The sequence below is a fragment of the Cetorhinus maximus genome, chromosome 11, assembly GCF_964194155.1.
Source record: "Cetorhinus maximus chromosome 11, sCetMax3.hap1.1, whole genome shotgun sequence".
Classification (NCBI taxonomy): domain Eukaryota; kingdom Metazoa; phylum Chordata; class Chondrichthyes; order Lamniformes; family Cetorhinidae; genus Cetorhinus; species Cetorhinus maximus.
This window is the reverse complement of record NC_135889.1, coordinates 93396697-93416761: the sequence shown is the minus strand read 5'-3', so window position 1 is coordinate 93416761 and position 20065 is coordinate 93396697. Positions and strand designations below refer to the sequence as shown.

The following is a 20065-nucleotide window of genomic DNA, read 5'->3' as shown; positions in this document are numbered from 1 at the left end:
TATATACTTTGGGCCTTAAAGGGGCAAGGTGCAAGGGGAGGTAGAAGCAAGGAAGTGCAGCAGAGCAATCATTATTGAATGGCCTTGGGATACTTGCCATTAGGTGATTTTTTTTAAAGTGTAAAACATTGAAGCAGACTGAAAGCTTAATATAAAGTTCCTTGATGATATTAGTAACTGAAGGCTACTGAAGAATACATGTGCTTTTGCAGTTTTTCAATCTCATTCCCAACGTTTTTTGTCTGCTTTTCTGCAAGGAAAGGACTTAGCAGCATGAAGAGGAAGGCAAAGGGGCTCTGCAGTTTAATGAGCTGAGCCCAGAAATGTTGATTCAAGCTATGCTCCCTATCGCTGTCATCTGCTCCAGACCTGCAGCCCTCCAAGAGTACCACCTAATTCCAACGTGAGCCTTGAGGGAAAAAAAAAGTGGGTAGAGTTACTGCTCTTCCAACTGCCATAGAGTTCCTGAGGGATTGCAAAGATGGACTAGATTACAGATAGGGAGCAAAGACAGATTGTGGGGGTGCAGGAAGGGGGTTGGGGGGGTTGGTGAAGGGGGTTGTGGGTGGCATTGGTGGAGCTGCCAAAAGCTTGAAACAAATGGCAGGTAATATGGAGGAGTCAAAGTAGGATGTCAAGGGTTATCTTATGAAATCTAAAGATTTCCTTGAATAGAATGGCAAACCAAAAGGAAATTACAGTGTAGCCTCATGCCAGAGAGACAGGCAATGACAACTGAAACTATCAATACATCACTGGGCATCATTACTGGTGAACTTGTGCAAAGGATGCAAATTGGGAATAGGCTTCCATCATGTCACTGAACCATAATAGTCTGTGCACCAGCAGATCAGCAGAAGGCATGGGAACATGCACTCTATATAGGATTTGGACAGATGTGACTATGGAAGGTGAGGCTCTGTCGAGATATCAACACTTCCATAACTATTCCTCCACCCACTTTCCATCACTGTCCAGGAGCAAGATGGTAGCCTAGGACAAGTGATTACTGCATCTCTGGAGAATTCATAGCCTGTACACGCCATCTTAGTCTGTGCTCAAGCAGATTGAGCGTTCCACTGTTTCTGCAGTCTGTTCTGGAGACAGAGCATAGTCTACTTTCAGAGGTAATTCTCTTAGAAGACCACTATCATGTTAACTATGCAGCCAAAAAAGCACATGGAAAAAGTAATGCTAAGAAAGAGTAGGTAATAAAGAATAGATAGTCACATAACTAGTTTGTTTTTAATAAATCAGTGTTGGAACTTGATTACTGGTCCTTTTGTACCTTTTTGTTATAAATGAGCAGAAAGAATAACAAGCATAAGTGAGTATATTGAATATTTGGGAATAGAGTAAAAGTTTGACTGGGAGGATTCCATTCATGTTAATTGTTGGATGGAGGTGGAAGGAGGATTCCAGTCCTCTCCTAGTTGAAGCAGTTGATGATCACTCTGAAGAGGCTCAAATGAAAATCATTAGAAGCCTTCAAAGGGTTTTGTTGTTGTTGTTTTCTGCACATAAGCCATAAGGGGAACAGAAGGGAAAGGGGTTGTGGGGCGTGGTGGGGGGTGGTAGTTGGTGAGAGGGAGGGTGTAGGGGGAATGTATTCATTGTATCAAACATGCCATCCATCAGTGAGTGAAAATGGGATAGCGATTTCTTCAATTTTTCTGAAGCTGACAAAACATTTGCTTTCATTCCAAACTGAAAAATAATATATTTTGTGCCAAGAAGAGCTTGGTCTTTTAAACCAGAAAGACACTTAAATAGGAGCTGTTGAAACTGTAGTGTGAAATATTTTGAAAAAATTTGCCTTGAAATCTGAATGTGCTTGTCCCTGGCAAACAGAGCTTACTTTGATAAACTGTCTTCAGATACAGTCCAGTGCAGCTACCTGAAAAGCCATACAGGATATTCAGGTACAGTGCTTTTTGGTACAAAACACACATATAGGATCAGCATCTGTTTTTCCTAGTATTTGTTTTGCAGGTGCTGTTTAGACATAAAGCCCAGGTAGCAGAACAGCAACTAAAGGCACGTAGGTCCTGCTGAGACTATCAGGGGTGAGCTGGGCAGAATTCTTGGGTAGCCCAGGAATTCTCCCGCAGAAATATCCATAACGTAATTGTGCAGAATTATAGAAGCAGGCCAAAGAAGCTCCTTGTCCCCAGTGTAATACCATTATTTTTCTTCAGTGATTTGGAAACCCTGAAATTCCAGGTTTCACCCCAAACTGCAGTTCCCCCAACTGGACTTGCACTCTGTCTCACTCGCTTGGATCATAGAACTTATAGCTTCCTGGCTTTATTTTCATTTAGGCATTGGTCCTAAAAATATCTTTGTTCAAGTGCCAAATGTGTATGAGCTCAGATGAGTTGTTGACTCGTAATGTACAAAGGAAGAAAATTAGCATCAACAGAGGCAGATTGAATTCTGTAGGATGCTTCAGTTGTAGGTGGGTCGCTTTGTGCCATCAAAATCAGTAACTTCTTCAAAACAGTTTGCCCAATTATATTGTCAGCTTTCATCGTTTAAACAAAAATTGTTCATTTAAAGTAATAGAGAGATGTAAACAAATAAAGATGTTAATGGAAAGTATTTCTGTCACATTTTAGAAGTAAAGAAAATGGCACACACCCTATATATATACATGCAGGTGATGATGGTAGCTTACCAATACAGTGGAAGGGCTATTTGCTGACATTCACTCCCTTTACAACATAAATCCATAGAATAGACCAGCTAAATATTTCAAATAAATTACAAGAGAGAAATAGGTTGTTCAGCAAAACCAATCACGTTGATGTTTATACTCCACCTGAGCATTGGCCTGACTCCCATATGCTTATCCTGTTCCCATTATTTCCCCTTTCTCCAACCACCTACTGAATCTACCCTTAAATGTAGATAGACCTCAATCACCAACTTCAGAAATACACACTGCAGCTTCACAACCCTTCCCCCCCCCCCACATATTTTTATACAATTCTTACCAGGATCAAAAGGGTCAATGGACCAGCCTTTAAAAAATGCCTGGAATTTTGAATTGCCCAGCTTGTTCTTTCCCACACTAGTCTTAACATCAGCTTTCTTCTCCTCTCTTCCAGGGATTTTAGTGCAGTAGTCAAGGAATCCATAAGGAGTCATTACTTCCACGTAACCTTTCTCGCAGCCGCACACACCTCCCTGAGGATTGATTACAAGACAGTCAGTTATTAAAAAAGACAAGGATATAGGTTTATAATCAACTGGGAGCTTACTGGCCCCCTTCTGTAAAGCCATCAGCAAAGTAATACAAAATGTTCAGAAATAGCTTTAACTCTCCCATAATTTTTCAATGGTAATAACAGTTTAGGTTATGGTCTCTTCCTGATCATTTAGCTATTGCTGTGTTTAACACTCAAGTTGTTTAATTGTTTTAATTAAGCAAAATGAGTAATAAAAGAAATTGGAAATGTGCTAAATAATTAACTGAGTTGTCAGATAATTGGACCAAGCTATTTTGAATTCAAAGCAGGATGGATAATGAATTTTCTTAAGAATAGAGCTTTGCTTCAAAATAAATGAAGTTCTCAAAAGCAACACAGCAGGATACTTCTGATGAATGAATGACTAATGAATTAGTCTTCCATGACAGTGTAATTAAAACATTGTAACTCTTCTCCAGGGCCTGAATCTTCTGGTCAGCATGTAGGGGCAGGCCCCGCTCGCCGATGCGTAAAATGACGAGTGGTGACATCGGGCGTGTGTCCCGACGTCACCGCGCGTCATTCCGATCTTCAGTTCGGCAGGCGTGCACCAGAGCCAGCTCCGCGCCCGCCGAACTGTCAAAGGCCTATTAAGGCCATTTAAAAACCACTTAAAGCAATTAACACGGCTGCCAGTCCAACCTTAAGGTTGGCGGGCAGGCGAAGAGCCCAGGCGGCCTTCGCATCTATCATGAAACCTCAACCATGGGCGGGATGAAGTTTCATGAAGGCTTAATACAATAAATAAAACATTTTATTAAAATTCATTGACATGTCCCAGCTCATGAGACACTGTCACATGAGGGGGCATGTCTGAATTTTTTTTATTATTCCTTATTTCAATTCTTCAAAGTCAAAGTAATCTCCCTGAGGCAGCTCCGTGCTTCAAGGAGATTTATGCGCTCTTTCATGCGCATGCGTGAAGGAGCGCAGGCCCCGACTCTCCCATTCCCCCCTCCACCCGCACAGGGAGCGCTCAGTGCTTCCGGGTGTGCGTCATGTTGGGCGGGCCTTAATTGGCTCACCCACGTAAAATGACGGCGTGCAGCTGATCGTGGGCGGCAGTCGGCTGCGCACCGGCCCTTGCCCGTTCCCTCCCAGCTTGCCTGAATTCCCCAAATGTACCAAAAAAAAACCCACTTTATCTTCGAATGTTGTTCGTTAACTAATTAACCATTTTTAAAAATTGCAAAATTCCTGTTGAGATGCACCTGATTAACATCACAGAAAGAGGACACAAGTAAGATATATTGCCATTTAAATTCACAGTGGAAATGGAAATGTGGATTAATATCACATGGACTGGAGTAAGTATAGATTTGTGCCAGCAACAAGCTTGGGAGATCCCAGCATTTCAGTACTTATCATTCCCTGTGTGCACGTACCAGTTCTTCTGTGACTGACATGGAGAAACGGGAATTCCTTATCCATGTGGGAAGCTCAGGTGGACATTCAAAAGTCAAGGGCTTTGCTCCACTGATTTTGACTCTTTGTGAAAAAAGTCAAAACACTCGCACAAAAAAAAACACATGCTTTTTTTATGAAAAAGTGCATTGCAAAAACCCCACAGAGCTGACAGTGACTGTTTAAAGTCAGAAAAAGTGAAAGGACCATTGGGCCAAAGCCATAATGTGTTAGCGGATAAGGAAGTTCAAGATTTGACAGGAAAGTCTTCTCAACTGCTGCAAAACCAAGTCATGTCAAATAATAAAATCAACTTTGAAGCTTTTTCAAAATGGAAAATGAAAACATTAGAAAAATGAAATGTTTGATAACTTTACCTACTGACATAATGCATAATTCTAATGACTTCAAATTTCATTTGGGGTGTCCATAGCATAGGGGGCCTACACTAGACTAAAGCGGATGAGAAGGATAGAGGGTGGTCCGATATGGGGGGGTGCAGTTGAGGAGGATAAGGGATGGCTGAGGGGGATGAGAAGATGAAGGGGTGAGGAGAATAGAGGTGAGGGGGATAGGGGAATTGGTAGGGGGTGAGAAGAATGGGGAATGGGTGTGAGGGGCAGGAGAGGGGGTGAGGGAGATGGGGCATGGGCAAGAGAGGGGATGGGTGCAGATGAAAAACATGTCAATTTGAAGATACTATTGAGATACTCCTGAAATTCTTTTAGATTAATTAAAATATATTCTGAGGCCTTCCTGATACAGTGCAAAGTTAGCTACACATCCATCCCAAGATCCAGGTCAATGTACTTGTGAACAAAAGGAGGGTGGAGTTTGGTCATTTAACTTGACTGCTCCAGAGTTGGCTGCCCCCATTCCTGTCTCAGGCCTGCTGAAGCAGGCAGAAGACCTGCTTCAAGACCAATTAAGGCCCCAGGGATTGGAAAATTGCGCTTCTCGCCAGTCTGTGGAGTTGGAAGTGGGAACGTGGCTCAGGTTCAGTCCCAACTCCCGATTTCTGTCTCCCATTGGAAAATTGGGCTCTGAGGCTTTGATATTTTTGTATTCTATTTGCGCAGTTTTCTGCCCCACTCAGCATATCCGAGCTGTTGTAGGCTGTATTTACACAGTTTGCGTGCACCTGCCTCCCCACACCAACCTAACCCTGTCATTTATAAATTGGCTGAATTAACAATATATGGCATGCCTGAACCCCTAACACTACTTTTTTATTCTTTCATGGGATGTGTGTCACTGGCAAGGCCAACATTTGTTGCCCATCCGTAACTGCCCTTACATTGAGCTGCTTGCTAGACCATTTCAGAGGGCAGTTAAGAGTCAACCACATTGCTGTGGATCTGGAGTCACATGTAGGCCTGACAGGGTAAGCATGGCAGATTTTGACCAGTGCAATGGTTGGTGAAAGGAAATAACAATCATATTTTCCTGACTCAGGCCTGCAAAAGTCTCCCTTGTCATAGTGGATCCAAAGACGCCTGTTTGTCTTTTAATGACTTCATCACACATATTGCATGATGATTCCATACAAGGTTCATGATGCTGTCACTAACATAAGGCATGCAGGTCTCGGCTTTCAATGCTAAATTCTGTTAGGAAGGTAATATGAGGTGAGTTTTTTTAAGCACTTAGAAGAGCTTGAGAGAGAGAGTTTAAGTGCTACCTCATGCCTGCCATACTTGATCCGTAATGCCAAAAGAAAAGTGGAAAGGTATTCAAAGGGTCAATGGTGACAACATTTAATAGCCTCACACACCCATAGGGAACAGTTAATGGACACCCAAACACCATCTGGAAGTGTGCTACTGATCAACATTCAAGACATGATTAGGAGCAAAAATGGTTTATAATGAAGGTGGCATGAGAAAGGAATGAAAATGTAAATTACTCTATAAGTATATCGAGTGTTATAATACAGTCAAATGACAGCAACCTTTGAAGCAAAACATACAACATGAAGCACATCTTAAGAGACTTGGGCCTGAGTTTTCACGCCAGGGTCAGGAGCGCAGAGTTGGGACAATTCCTTGCTCTGCAAACCCGAGCCAGGAGGAAATGACCTGGAATGCCAAATTTTCAGACCAAGCAGACAGGTTAAAACAGGAGTTGTGGCGGGAAACTCAGGAAACAGTAGAGAGGCTGCCAGATGCAGAGGCAGGATGGGCGGAAGGCCTGACTCGGTGCACTGGCACTTTGTCCAAGATTTTAAAGCAACAAAAAAAAGCCCACCAGCCCTCACCCCCATGCACTCTGCATGTCCCATCCATGCCAACTCATGCCATCTCATGCCCTCTACCCATCCCCCATAGCCCTTTATTCGCGTCATGCAAACTTATGCCTTTCTACCTACCCCCATAGCCATCTATAACACTATGCCAACCTATGCCCCTATATCCACCCCATGCCATCTTAGTACAACTCATGCCAACCCATTCACCCCCACCCATTACACTTTGCCCTTACACCATCCATATCAACTCACCCAGTATCCACCATGAGCAGATCAGGACCCATGCTGAGATTAAATAAAATAAAGCTCTAAATGTCTATTGTAGGTTTTATTTTTTTAAAAAGCATGATTCTCATTCATAAAAACCCTGTATTTTACTTCAACTACATAATGCCATCTCAAAACAAACATTAATTTCAAGTACTTAATCCCTTATAAAAAACAAACATTGGAATTCATAGTCCCACTTCAAAGAGTCTATAGGCACCAGTAGCTATCAAACTTGAAATAGCAAACACACTGTTGTGATAATGGAAGGTTGTGAAATCAGTCATGCAGCACTAATTCAGGAATGATAACCCTCAGGCATATGTCACTGGGCAGAGTGAAATAGCAAGCAATAATTTTTTTTAACACTTCAGACATTTTTTCAAAAATTTAAAGGGCAGGACTTATAAATATTTTGACAGCTTAGGAGTTGTTTTTGACAGTTGCTTTTGACACTCCTGACAGTTCCAAAGAGTTTATGCACTTTTTATGCACATTCATGTTCATTTTTACCAATCCCAAGGGTGCCCCGCCTCTCCAAAGGACTCCACAAAGTTTACACCTGCTCCAACCAGGTCTAATCTGCACATCATGTTTCCCACTCCTGGCTAATGAGAATCAGGCATAACTGGGAGCAGCTGCTGTTTTATATGGGCAGCTGCCTCCACAAAATTCACATGTACAAATTCTAACCCTGCCACATTCCCACCTCTGTGAAAATGGCATGTGTTGTGTTCAGGGGGCGGGTCTTATGGATTTTGGCCCCCTCCATCTTTTTCGCAACAAAGTTGTCGTTGCAAAAATCCAGACCTTGGTATTGACTACAGTAATATTAACAACATGCATATACCAACTATATTATGTGCAAAATCCTGTCCACAGTACACATTATAAAAGTAAATTTTAGCATCAATAAATGTTTTGTGTTTCATACTATTATGCTGATGATGTGCTGGTTACTGAAAGCATACGCTGGAATGTTCCAGCCTTGTCATGGCAGGACCTGTCACGGGAGATTCAGTGGCCCAGCCGAAAGTTCATTGACTTTGAGCGGGACTGGACAATCCCAGTGGAAGACGGGGCCAGAAAATCCCGCCCATAATCTTTAGCAGTCAATATTTTTCAGCATACATTCGATTCACAAACACTATAAACATGTTTTACTGTTAAAAATTGAGTGTTTTGTGATCATGGAAACTTTTAGAACTGCCATTGAGGACCATGAAATGGTTTCTGTAAACTGTGTAAATAATTGAGCATTGCCCTTTAGGTTAACTGCACCTTAGTTAGCCTCTTCCCTATTTTCTCCAGGGTTGGTGAGATCAAAGTAACATTTGCATCCATTTTCTCCAAATTTAACCAGTTTCTTACCTTTCAATATTCTCCCTCTGGTTTTACCTTTTTTTATACTAAAAAAAAAAATTGGGTTTTTTAAAATGGCTTCTAAATACTTCACGGGAGGGGGATTTTGGGATCTTAGTCACTGGATCATTGAATAAATCAATTGTGGAATGTGCAGCAGCAGCAAGGCAAGACAATCAGATCTTGAGAAAAGCAGCCAGTGGGTCAGAAAATCCAGGGGGTGACAGAATGTCTGATCAAAGCACTGACACAGCCATAGTGTCATGTACTTTTCACAATGCTATCCACTGTACAACACCAAGCATCTCCAGGCATGGAGGCAGCGTGAAAAAGGACAGTCAAACTTCTACTGAGCTTAAGCATCTGAGCTTTGTGGAGAGCCTGGGATTATTTATTCTGAGAGAAGGAGCTAGAGAGACACCTTTCAAGTGTTCAAGAGTCCCACACTGCCCCCACATCCCCCTATTCATTCCTCCCTTACATGTGGATCAAATCTCCCTTAGATTAATTGATGCTATCCGCTTCAAACACTCAAGAGTTCCATTTACTCAACGTATCCTTTATAAAGAAATTCCTCCTAACTGATCAAGAGAAATAAATTCCAGTATGAGAGAAAGCTAGGTAGAAATGTAAAAACAGATAGCAGGAGATTCTACAGGTATATAAAAAGGAAAGGAGTAAGCAAAGTGAGTGTTGGTCCTCGAGTGAGTGACAGTGGGGAGTTAATAATAGATAATAAGGAAATGGCGGAAGAAATGAACAAATATTTTGCTTCTGTGTTCACTATAGAGGATAGAAAAAAACATTCCAGTAATAGCTGTAAATCAGGAGGTGAAAGGGAGAGAGAAACTTGGTGAAATTGCAATCACTAGGGAAACGGTACTGAGCAAACTGATGGAGCTGTGGGCTGACAAGTGTCCAGGTCCTGTTGGACTACACCATAGGGTCTTAAAAGAGGTGGCTAATGAGGTAGTCGATGTGCTGGTGCTAATTTTCCAAAATTTACTAGATTCTGGAAAGGCTCCATCAGACTGGAAAGCGGCAAATATAACCCTTCTATTCAAGAAGGGAGCAAAGCAAAAAACAGGAAACTATAGGCCAGTTAGCTTGACGTCTGTCATGGGGAAGTTGTTTGAATCGATCATTAGGGAGGTTATAGCTGGGCACTTGGAAAAGCTCAAGGCAATCGTGAAGAGTTAGCATGGCTTTGTGAAAGGAAAATCATGTTTTACCCATTTATTGGAGTTTTTTGTAGGAGTAACATGCTCTGTGGATAAAGGGGAGCTTGTAAGCACACTGCACTTGAATTTCTGCAGGCATTGATAAGGTGCGCCATGAAATGCTATTACAGAAAATAAAAACTCATGGTGGAAGGAGTAACATATTAGTATGGATAGAAGTTTGGCTGGCTGGCAGAAAACAGAGAATATGCATAAATGGCTCTTCTTCATCCTGCAGGGTCTGTGCTGGGGCCTCAACTTTTTACGATTTACGTCAATGACTTAGATGAGGGGAGTGAAGATATGGTAGCTAAATTTGCAGATGACACAAAGATAGGTAGGAAAGTATGTTGTGTAGGGGGCATAACAAGGTTGTAGACAGATATAGATAGGCTCAGTGAGTGGGCAAAGATCTGGCAAATGGAGTTTAATGTGGGAAAATGTGAAGTTGTTCACTTTGGCAGGAAGAATAAAAAAGCAGAGTGTTATTTAAATGGAGAACAGCTGCATAATTCTGAGGTTCAGAAGGTGTACATGAGTCACAAAAAGTTAGTATGCAGGTACAGCAAGTAATTAAGAAGGCCAATGGAATACTATCCTTTATTACGAGAGTAATTGAACATAAAAATAAGGATGTTATGCTTCAGTTATACAGGGCATTGGTGAGACCGCACCTCGAATACTATGTGCAGTTTTGCTCTTCTTATTTAAAGAAGGATGTAAATGCGTTGGAGGCAGTTCAGAGGAGGTTTAATGGATTGACATCTGGAATGAATGGGTTGTCTTATGAGGAAAGGTTGGACAGAATAGGCTTGTCTCCACTGATGTTTAGAAAAGTGAGGGATGATTTGATTGAAGTAGACAAAATCCTGAACGGTCTTGACAAGGATTTGGAATTGTTGTGGAAAGGATGTTTCCTCTTGTGGGTGAGTCCAGAATTAGGGGACACTGTTTTAAAATTAGGGTTCACCCTTTTAGGACAGAGATGAGGCAAATTTTTTTCTCTGAGGGTTGTGCAATTTTGGAACTCTCTGCCTCAGAAGGTGGTGGAGATGGAGTCATTGAATATTTTTAAGGCAGAGGTAGATAGATTCTTGTTGGGCAAGGGAATCAAAGGTTATAGGGGGAGATGGCAATGTGGAATTCGAAACACAAGCAGATCAACCAAGGCCTTATCGAAAGGCGGAGCAGGCTCAAGGGGCCAAATGGTCTAATCTTGTTCCTATTTCTTATGTTTCTGACCTTATGATGAAGGGAAGGTCATTTATGAAGCAGCTGAAGATGGTTGGGCCTAGGACACTCCCTGAGGAACACCTGCAGCGACGTCCTGGGACTGAGATAATTCACTTCCAACAGCCAACACCATCTTCTTTTTAGCTAGGTATAACTCCAGCGGTAGAGTTTTTCCCCTGATTTCCATTGACTTCAGTTTTGCCATGGTTCTTTGATGCCACACTCAGTCAAATGCTGCCTTGATGTCAGGGGAGTCACTCTCACCTCACCTCTTGAGTTCAGCGATTTTGTCCTTGTTTTGACCAAGTCTGTAATGACATCAGGAGCTGAGTAGCCCTGGTGGAACCCAAACTGAGCATCAGTGAGCAGGTTATTACTGAATAATTGGTGCTTGACAGCGCTGTCAATGGTCCCTTCCATCATTTAATCATTGGTTCATTTAATAGATATTCAACACCAGTGCCAGTTCGGCATGAACAATACCTGACAAGCGCGCTGTTCTGGCCACAGAAATCATAAAATGGTTCACCCACATGGGCATTTTTTTTTTTAGTTTGCCCATGTGTCAACTGGGTCCACCTTAATTCTAATTGATTTCAGTTCTAAATGTGTGCCTGCCAACTGATTCCACTTGAACCAGCTAACATTTTTGGGGGACAGACAAGAAAGTGGCACTAAGGCCACGGTCAGGTCAGCCATGGTCGTACTGAATGGCGGAGCAGTCTCGATGGGCTGAATAGCCTACTCCTGCTTCTATTTCTTATGATCTTATTATGATCTTATGTCAACTTGTTCCCAAAAATTACAGCTGGTTCCAGCCAAGGCCAGCTAACAAAATACTGGTGCCAATCGGGTGACTGGGGATACCAATGGATTTCCTGTTAGGTCTAACCATCACTTTGGTTGCTCCCAGTAGAGTCGGGACCCATTTAGGTCCAGTTGAAGTTTGCAACTGGTTTTAACTGATCCTCCATCCTGGAAACTCTTTCGAGTTATCAACAGTCACAGATTGCAACTCTTTCGAGTACAATCACAGTTCTTGGTTTCCGGGAGTGGGACATGAACCCACAACCCTCTGATTCAAAGGCGAGGGTGCTATGAACTGAGCCACAGCTGACACCCTGGAAGGATCATGATGCTGGAGGCTCTACTAATTAATTGTGGGGGGTGGGGAATGCCCATTGGTCTGTTTGCTGGACAATAATTGGAGCTTTGGAGCATACAAATTAGAGCACAGGAGTACGGATTGGTTTTAAAGATAGGTTTGAACAAGGCCAAGTTGAGATTGCAGGATCTTCAATCAATAAATTGGGAGAAGGGGAGACAGTGGGGGTCAGCAAATTCAGAAGTGAGTGGAACCTCAAGGGAGCATTGGAGTTTCACATGAGTCTGAAGTCGTGCATGGTAGAGGTAGGAAACCCTTTCGGGAGAACACTGAAGATGTTGAGCCTATCATAATAAAATATCAAATTGTCAACTTTCGTCAGAAATGCATATGCTTTCAAAAGGGAAGATATTTTACTATCGTAGTTTCTCAATGTTTGTTTGCTGGAGGGTGCAATAATTAGCAATAAAGCAACTTCTTATCTCAGAGACATTAAGCTAGGTAGTTTGGGTGCTCTTTCCTAAACTGAATGGAAATCCTTGCTATAATATGATGACCAGGCTCAGAAATGTCACTTCAGCTGTAACTGTACCAGTGTTGCGACAAGCATGAACATACCAAACTTGTCAACTTCCTTGGGATTTGCTTACTCACAAACGTACTGCAATTTTTTTTTTTAAATGCTTTAGGGTTCCTTACATTATTTAATTTTGTTTCATACTTCAGCTTAAAACTTTATAAAAATTAAAACTGAAAAGATATTGCAACAAAAAGAAGATTTTGACAGCAGTCAAAAGATATGTGGTTGCATGTTAATGTTATTGTCACCAGGGGGCAGTAAATACCAAGATAAAAGCAAAATACTGTGGATGCTGGAAATCTAGAACAAAAACAAAAATACCTGGAAAAACTCAGCAGGTCTGACAGCATCTGCAGAGAGGGACACAGTTGACGTTTCGAGTCTGTATGACCCTTCATCAGAAAAACCTGTTTACTGTGAAAACAGTCTTCACAGTTATATGTAACTTGTTTTATGTGTTCCTGGGATGTAGGTGTCACTGGCAATGCCAGGCACTTATTGCACATTCTCATTTGTTTTTCAGAAGCTAGTAGTGTGTTTTATTTTTATACTGAATTTGCTGGAACTCATTGTGCAAAATCATGTTCTACAGAAAAATGAAAATGTTGGCCTAATTGCTCCTATAAAATGTCTCTTGTTAAACCTTGCAAATAATATAATTTATTACAACTGTTTAGATAACTGTGTTTCTTTTATCTCTGCTGGGTGGGTGCATTTCTTTTCATTCAACTAATCTCTGACTCTCACTAATGTAATCACAAGGCACATTCTTTTAAGTCCTCTGTAAAATTGCAACCTCCTCACAAAACATGTAGAAATACTTATCAGCCTCTTCAAATCTCCTTTAGCAGCTTTAACATTGTTCTCAAAGGGTCTAAAGCAGACCATCCACTGCTCTTTTGTAAGTGATTACATAAACCCTATGAATGCTTGCCCATCCTACACGAGCCAGCATTTCCTCCTTTTGTGCACACCACAAAATGTTAATAATCACACCAATCATGAAAAACGCTGAGATGCCAAGTTGACTTAAATTCTTGTAATAAATTGACAAATTGATGCAAAAAAATACAACTTTTCACACAAACCCTGAAATTATCTTGTGTGATATTAGATATGCAATGCATTAATATGAAATGCCTTTGTCAATTGTTTAAGGTGTCAGCCTCAGCTTAGTCCCAGTACCCTTCTAATTCTGAAAATTGTGGATTCAAGTTCCAGTCCAGAGACTTGAGCACATAACCTAGGTTACAATCCAGTGCAGTACTGGGGCTGGGCTGCAATGTTAGAGATGTCACCTTTTGGTTGTGTCTTTGAGCCAATGCCTCTTCTGTTCTCTCTGATGGGCTGTCATGAAAGTATAAGTCTTGGTGGACTTATTGCTTCTGAATTCAGTGCATACCTCTCGTAATAAATACAAATTGCAAAACTGTTGTGATAGCACGGCCAAGTTTCCCTTACAAATTTGGCCTGCCCTGGCACACATCATCTGCCACGTCATAACTTGAGCATAAAACATTCCATTTTGAAGAAGAGTAGTGAGTTCTTCTATTGTTCAAATCAATGTTTACTTATCAGATTATCCAGTCGTTTATCAACATGCTGTTTATATCTCTGTATATAAATTGGCTGCAATGATTCCCTACATCAGTGTCTACACTTCAGAAGTATTTCATTAGCCATACAGTTGTTTGGAATGTCCTCATGTTGCAAAAGGTGCTACATAAATTTAAATTCTTTATTCATTACTAATGGATCTGAATTGAATCAGTGTAAAGAAAAACCTCTTCAATCCCACCTCTGGATTAGTGTTAAACATTCCAACCATTGGCAAAATATATGAAAAAGAACAACATTTATCATTTTCTAAAAGATATATATTTGAAGATAATTAATGTTTACTAGCCATTTGTAAAACTCAACTGTCCATTTGCATCAGATCCATATAGAATGTAGATTATCACAAAGGTTTTTGTTGCAGAATATGAATCACATATTACCCGGTACATTTTGAGATTGGTCACATGGAAACCTTTCCAACTATAGACAGATTGTACTTGGTTTTAGCATCTCATTCAAAGGATGACTTCTAAAAGTGCAAAGCACTCTTTACGCTTAAATATACTACGAGAATTAGGTGCCAGCATAATTTCCAACATTAAGTCTAACCCCACAGCTTTCTCCCATAAAGCCTTGTAAACTGGTCCTATCCAAGCACTTGGCAAATACAGTGTAAATCCATAATGGCTGTATCATTTACTGATAGACTTTCTTACTTCTACTATTTTACAGCACTAGGTCATGGAAAAATCTTCTTGCCATTGTGTGATAGATTGATTGTTTTATAAGCAGATATACTGCACTTCTATAGAAGGTAATTAAAACCAGTGCTCCAACATTCATATTACAACTGGAACATAAAAGCAGGGAGCAGCTAGGATTTTTATGCTCTCGGTCAATAAACTATTAACTGGTTAATATTTATAGTGAACAAGGATTTTGCATCTGATTGCTTACCTGGGTACAGAAGGAGTATGGTTTAGTGCAGGATGGATGACAGTGTCTGGTAGCAGTTGGCTGACTCAGAGGAGAGCAACCTCCTGAATTTAACAAAGGCATTATAAATTCATAAGGTTCAATAATACTGGAAATGGGAAATATGTTAAATATGTATGCTTTTATATGACAATGTTTATTAACACAGCTAAAACCATGCTGAAATTGAGAAATATGGGAGAACAGCTATGTCACAGCTTTTAGAGACTTGAATTATGAACGTAGTTACTATACATTCAACAAATAATAATAACTTTTCAATATGAAGATGGTCTGATTAATGATGCCATGTTCCACATGGTATATATTTTACGATATTTTTAAAATGAAAGTTAACTCTACAAATATACAGTTTTTGGATCTTTACACTTCTGGCTTCTCAGCCCTTCCTTGTTGACCAAAGAGCTAGATTAAAAACCATTATTATGACTACACGTATCTTGTTTCCCATTTTTACAGTGGACAGAGCTAGCAAGAACATTTTCAATCTCCTATTCATTAAAAACTTGCACTTATTTAGTATTCAATATAATCAGAAATTATCTCAGTGCTTGTGAGAATAATGGACAAGAGTGAAGTAACACCATGTGTTGGGGAAGGGTGAGAAAGTCATGACAGGGCAAAAACAAATTTGAAGGATAGAGTCTTTAATGATGACTTTGAAGGCAGATATGGCATGCGAGGGATGCTGAGGAGGGGAGCAGAGGCAACAAAAAACAGGCAGTAAGATGGTGTTAGAGGACAAGAAGATGTTTACAGGGTGAAAGTACTGGAGAAACTCTAAGAGACAGGCAGAGTGAGACCATGGAAACATTTGGAAGTGAGCACAAGAATGTTAAAATAAATCACTCAGGTCATGGGAAGTCTGTGCAACTTTATGAGGACAAGAATGACAGAGATGTGGGTCTTAGTGCTGGTAAGGACATGAATATGTGGCATTGAGGATGAAATGTTGTTTATGAGTAATAGAAGTGACATTAGGACAATGATGTTAGAAAACACTGGGTGCAAGTTGTTGGAGTTTCAGTGCTGGAGTGGGGAAGAAGTAGGGTTGGAGGTGGGAATTGTTGCAGTTTTGATTTGAGGTTAGTTAATGATGATACAGAGCTGAGGTTGGAATGAACAAATGTTCCACATCTCTGGGTTATGTCTGAGGTGGCAGCCAGGAAGGAAATAGAGTCAAAGTCAGAGGCATGTAAGCATTTACAGAGTCTACAAGGAAGATTGAATCGGTTTTGGAAGCCTTGAGATAGAGAAGCTTTTGGCTCACCCAGAGCTGGATTTTCCCATTGGCTTCAAGGTCCTGACACAGGACCAAACAGGTGTCCCAAGCCCGTAGTGGCTAGCAGCGATCTTCCGTGAGGAGGCCTCTAATTGGCCGCCTCCACATTCACCAACCTGGGCTCTTGATGCAGCAGGCCCAATCAGCAGGCTGACGGCTTTGGAATCTCTGCAGCCCACATGATGAGCCACTTTGCAGGATGCACTTCTGGACCCCACTCCACCCCTCATCATCCCACCCACCCCTTCCCCGCCCATCGGCCTATGGCCGGGAGGCTGACAGCCTGAATGTACAGGGCCCATCCTTCATTTGGAAAATCTAGGCTATGTATGATGTGTGTCCTCAATTGGCACTTTAATTGGCCTAATTGGCATACCGAACAGTGGCGAGAAATGGTCACTATACTCACCACCTAACCCACCTCTGCCTCAGTGGCAAAATTTAATCCCAAGTCTTAATAACAGGTACGCCGTTATAGATGGTTGCAACATCCCTGGGGTTACTGCTTAAGGTACAGCTTGGTGTCATCATAAAAAGAAAGTTGACCACATACTTATAACATCAACAACAGGTTACATGTATATGTTGATGAGTAGAAGATAGAGTTTAGAACTCTGGAGTACACCAGAGGTATGGACAAAGAAAGAGAAAAATGTGGCAATAATTAATGAGGCTAGTCAATTGCAGGTGCGTTCCACCTTCAGTTTTGGAAATTCGAAACCATGGAGGTGACTTTCATACCAAGGGAACAGTTCTAATGGGAAAATATCCAGATCAGGACAAGGGCATTAAACAAGAAGGTCAGGGATGTCAAGGTCTTCCCAACAATTCACAGTTTGAGTGAGAGGGGGTTGTAATCTTGGAGGGTTTGCCTGAGAGTCAAGAGATTCCAGAGGCAGAAAGGGATGGCTGAGCCATTAGGGCTACTCAGGGGGTTAGTAGGAGAAGTGAAATAAAGAGGTGATCAGGGAGAGTCAATGATATTCAGACTAAATGCTATGAGAAGGTCAAGAAGTTAACACTGGGGAGGGTGAAATAGGAGGATTTGCTGTGGCATCAAAAATGATTGCATATAATGTTAACTTAAATACAAAAAGAGAATAAGTCAGTCTGTTGCATTACCCTCAAAGTGAAGGCAGAGGAATGTAGTGAAAAAGATCAACAATGACTTTAAATCAGACATTAACAGAACTATTGCCCTGATTGTTCTATCGGCCTCTAACAACTCAATGTATAATGAAGAGTTAAATAGTGTTTACCTGTCACATTCACACCATCTGAACGGACGCACCATACAGTTCGCTCATTGCCATTCCAGGGACTTGACCTCCACTCATACTCATGACAATTTCCTTCTGGAAATAAAATATTCAACTTACTCTTTGCAGGAAGATTATTCAACTCACTTCTAATTCATGAATTTGGAGTTAGGTCACCAAAATAAAAATAAAATGGCAAGATATCAGGTTCTCAACAACTTCGAAGCATTATATTGGCTGTGAACTGAATGAAATAGTATCAGAATACAAGTATGAAGTCATGGGAAAATGTCACCATCAAAATGGCATGAAAAGAGATTGCTTTCTATGTTATAGCTGTAAATCCTTTGGACTGCAGCATATACATGACCAATACTTGCTATCTCTGAAGCTGAGAACAATATTTCACATCATCTTTTTATTTGGCATCACACCATGTAAAGGAGAAAATGCTTTTGCAATCCATATGTTGGGGTATTGTGCAAACTTGGAAGTTGTGCAGAAATGACCTCTTGTGAGGTTTTAAATAAGAATGAGAAAAGGTGAAAATGAATGTGACAGCATGTCAGATTAAGTGATTAAAGAATATAAAGTATGGAACAAGAAAAAGATCATATGACCCATCAAACCTTCTTTTGCAGATCATGTACAACCTACCCTATCATACATTCTAATCAATCCATTTGATTCCTGGAGGAAAAATTCAGCATTAAAACGTCCTGATCCCCAAAGGGTATTAAACATGCACCAAAATAGTCACCCTTCGTCACATCTCCATTATCTCACTTCAGAAGGACAGACAGATATAAAACATAATAGTTCCAACCCCCTGTTACATCAAGTGTCATTTTTATTCTTCACATATTCCAATCAGTACAGAGTTTTAGCACTGCACTCCTCTGACAATTTGCCATGTCTCTGATCTTCATTCTCTTCAATAGTTCCAAAAAAACTAACTTGATATTCATGTAGGTATGAAACAAGTTAATTTAAAAATGCAAATGACATGGCATCAGTAATTTGGTGTTGAATTTTGAAATCGTTTTGAATATGGAAGGAAAAGAATTCATATGCAGTTAACAGAAATGGGGATGTCATTACTGACCTTATGTTCCTTAGCAGTCATCTTTATTAGTAACTTTAATTATTTTCAGTCAAGGTCAGAAGCTGATAAGCTTCAAATTTAGTTCTGCGGAGGTGAAGGGCAAAGTCTTTCAAATTGAACTAGATTAAAGTAACTTTCAATTACACATGTATCTTTCAGAGTGATCTGTCTCTGAATAGATATTGCAAATTGCACATTAAGGTTATTTTAGCAGTGCAGAGCTGCTCACTGCCAGCAACAGAGACCAATTTTCAATCTTATCTCTTTATAACAGTGATGCACAACATATGGCCTATGTACTGAATCCAGACGCCAAGACATTGTGAATGAGTCATTTAGATGCTCAGAAATTTGTGAAATACTGAACAGTCCAATTATACTGACCCAGGTGGAGTGATTTCAAATGCAGTTTCTTTCTCGCTGTATGTTTTCTTCTCTCTTTCCCTTTGTCTTCCTGCTCATTTACTTTCTTTCTATGTTGTCTCTTTTCCCTCAGGGTCTCCTTTCCTATTCCACCAGCTCTTGGTAAGCAGAAGGAAATTGCTCCAGGAATATCCCAATGGTAGAAGTACTCACTTACAATGCATAGTAAAGTGGATGCAATATGCAAGTGCTTGCCCTCTCCAGAAGAACGCTGTTGCCAACTGCCAATTTATTTTCAGACTGTCCACTTGAATTTTACTGAGACCCCTAACAATCATCAAACATTGACTCTTTCAACACATCTGTCTCATTTATATTTAAACCTGAATCAGATATTCAAACAAAATTGAAAATCAGAAGTATAGTTTCAGCCATGGTTGTTTATGAGCATTCAGCTTTTTCAAATTTCACTTTCCTAGAAGGAAAATCTGTACTCTTGTTTCCCACTGGTGTTCCATTTTAAGGTATACAAGATCAGTTCGGACCTGTATTCTTATTTCCCAGTTTTTACTGTTTTTTCCTCCTGGAATACATGTAGTCTGTCCGTTTAAGAAAATTAAGGGAGGAATTTTCCGTGCCCACTGGCATTGGACATCATAGCAGGCGAGAGCAGGAAGGCCAAAAATTAGGTGCACAACGTCGTGAAACCAGTTGCAGTTGTCCGCTCCGCCCATCAATAGCGCGCCGTATTTCCCACCTCCGCACTTCAGGAATTTCATTGTAATACATCTGCATATCATTATAAGCCCATCTTGCCTGAATCATCCCCC

The 20065-nt window shown here is 40.8% G+C and overlaps 1 protein-coding gene across 1 annotated transcript in view; it reads right to left on the bottom strand.

Moving 5' to 3' along the window:
• thsd7ba (thrombospondin, type I, domain containing 7Ba) overlaps positions 1-20065 on the bottom strand; it is a 976108-nt gene that overhangs the window by 11849 nt on the left and 944194 nt on the right. Inside the window, exons 24-26 of the mRNA XM_078552479.1 lie at positions 17768-17863; positions 15188-15270; positions 2997-3189 (exon numbers count right to left, since the gene is read on the bottom strand). Coding sequence (XP_078408605.1) covers positions 2997-3189; positions 15188-15270; positions 17768-17863 — 372 coding nt within the window. The remainder of the gene's footprint in view (positions 1-2996; positions 3190-15187; positions 15271-17767; positions 17864-20065) is intronic.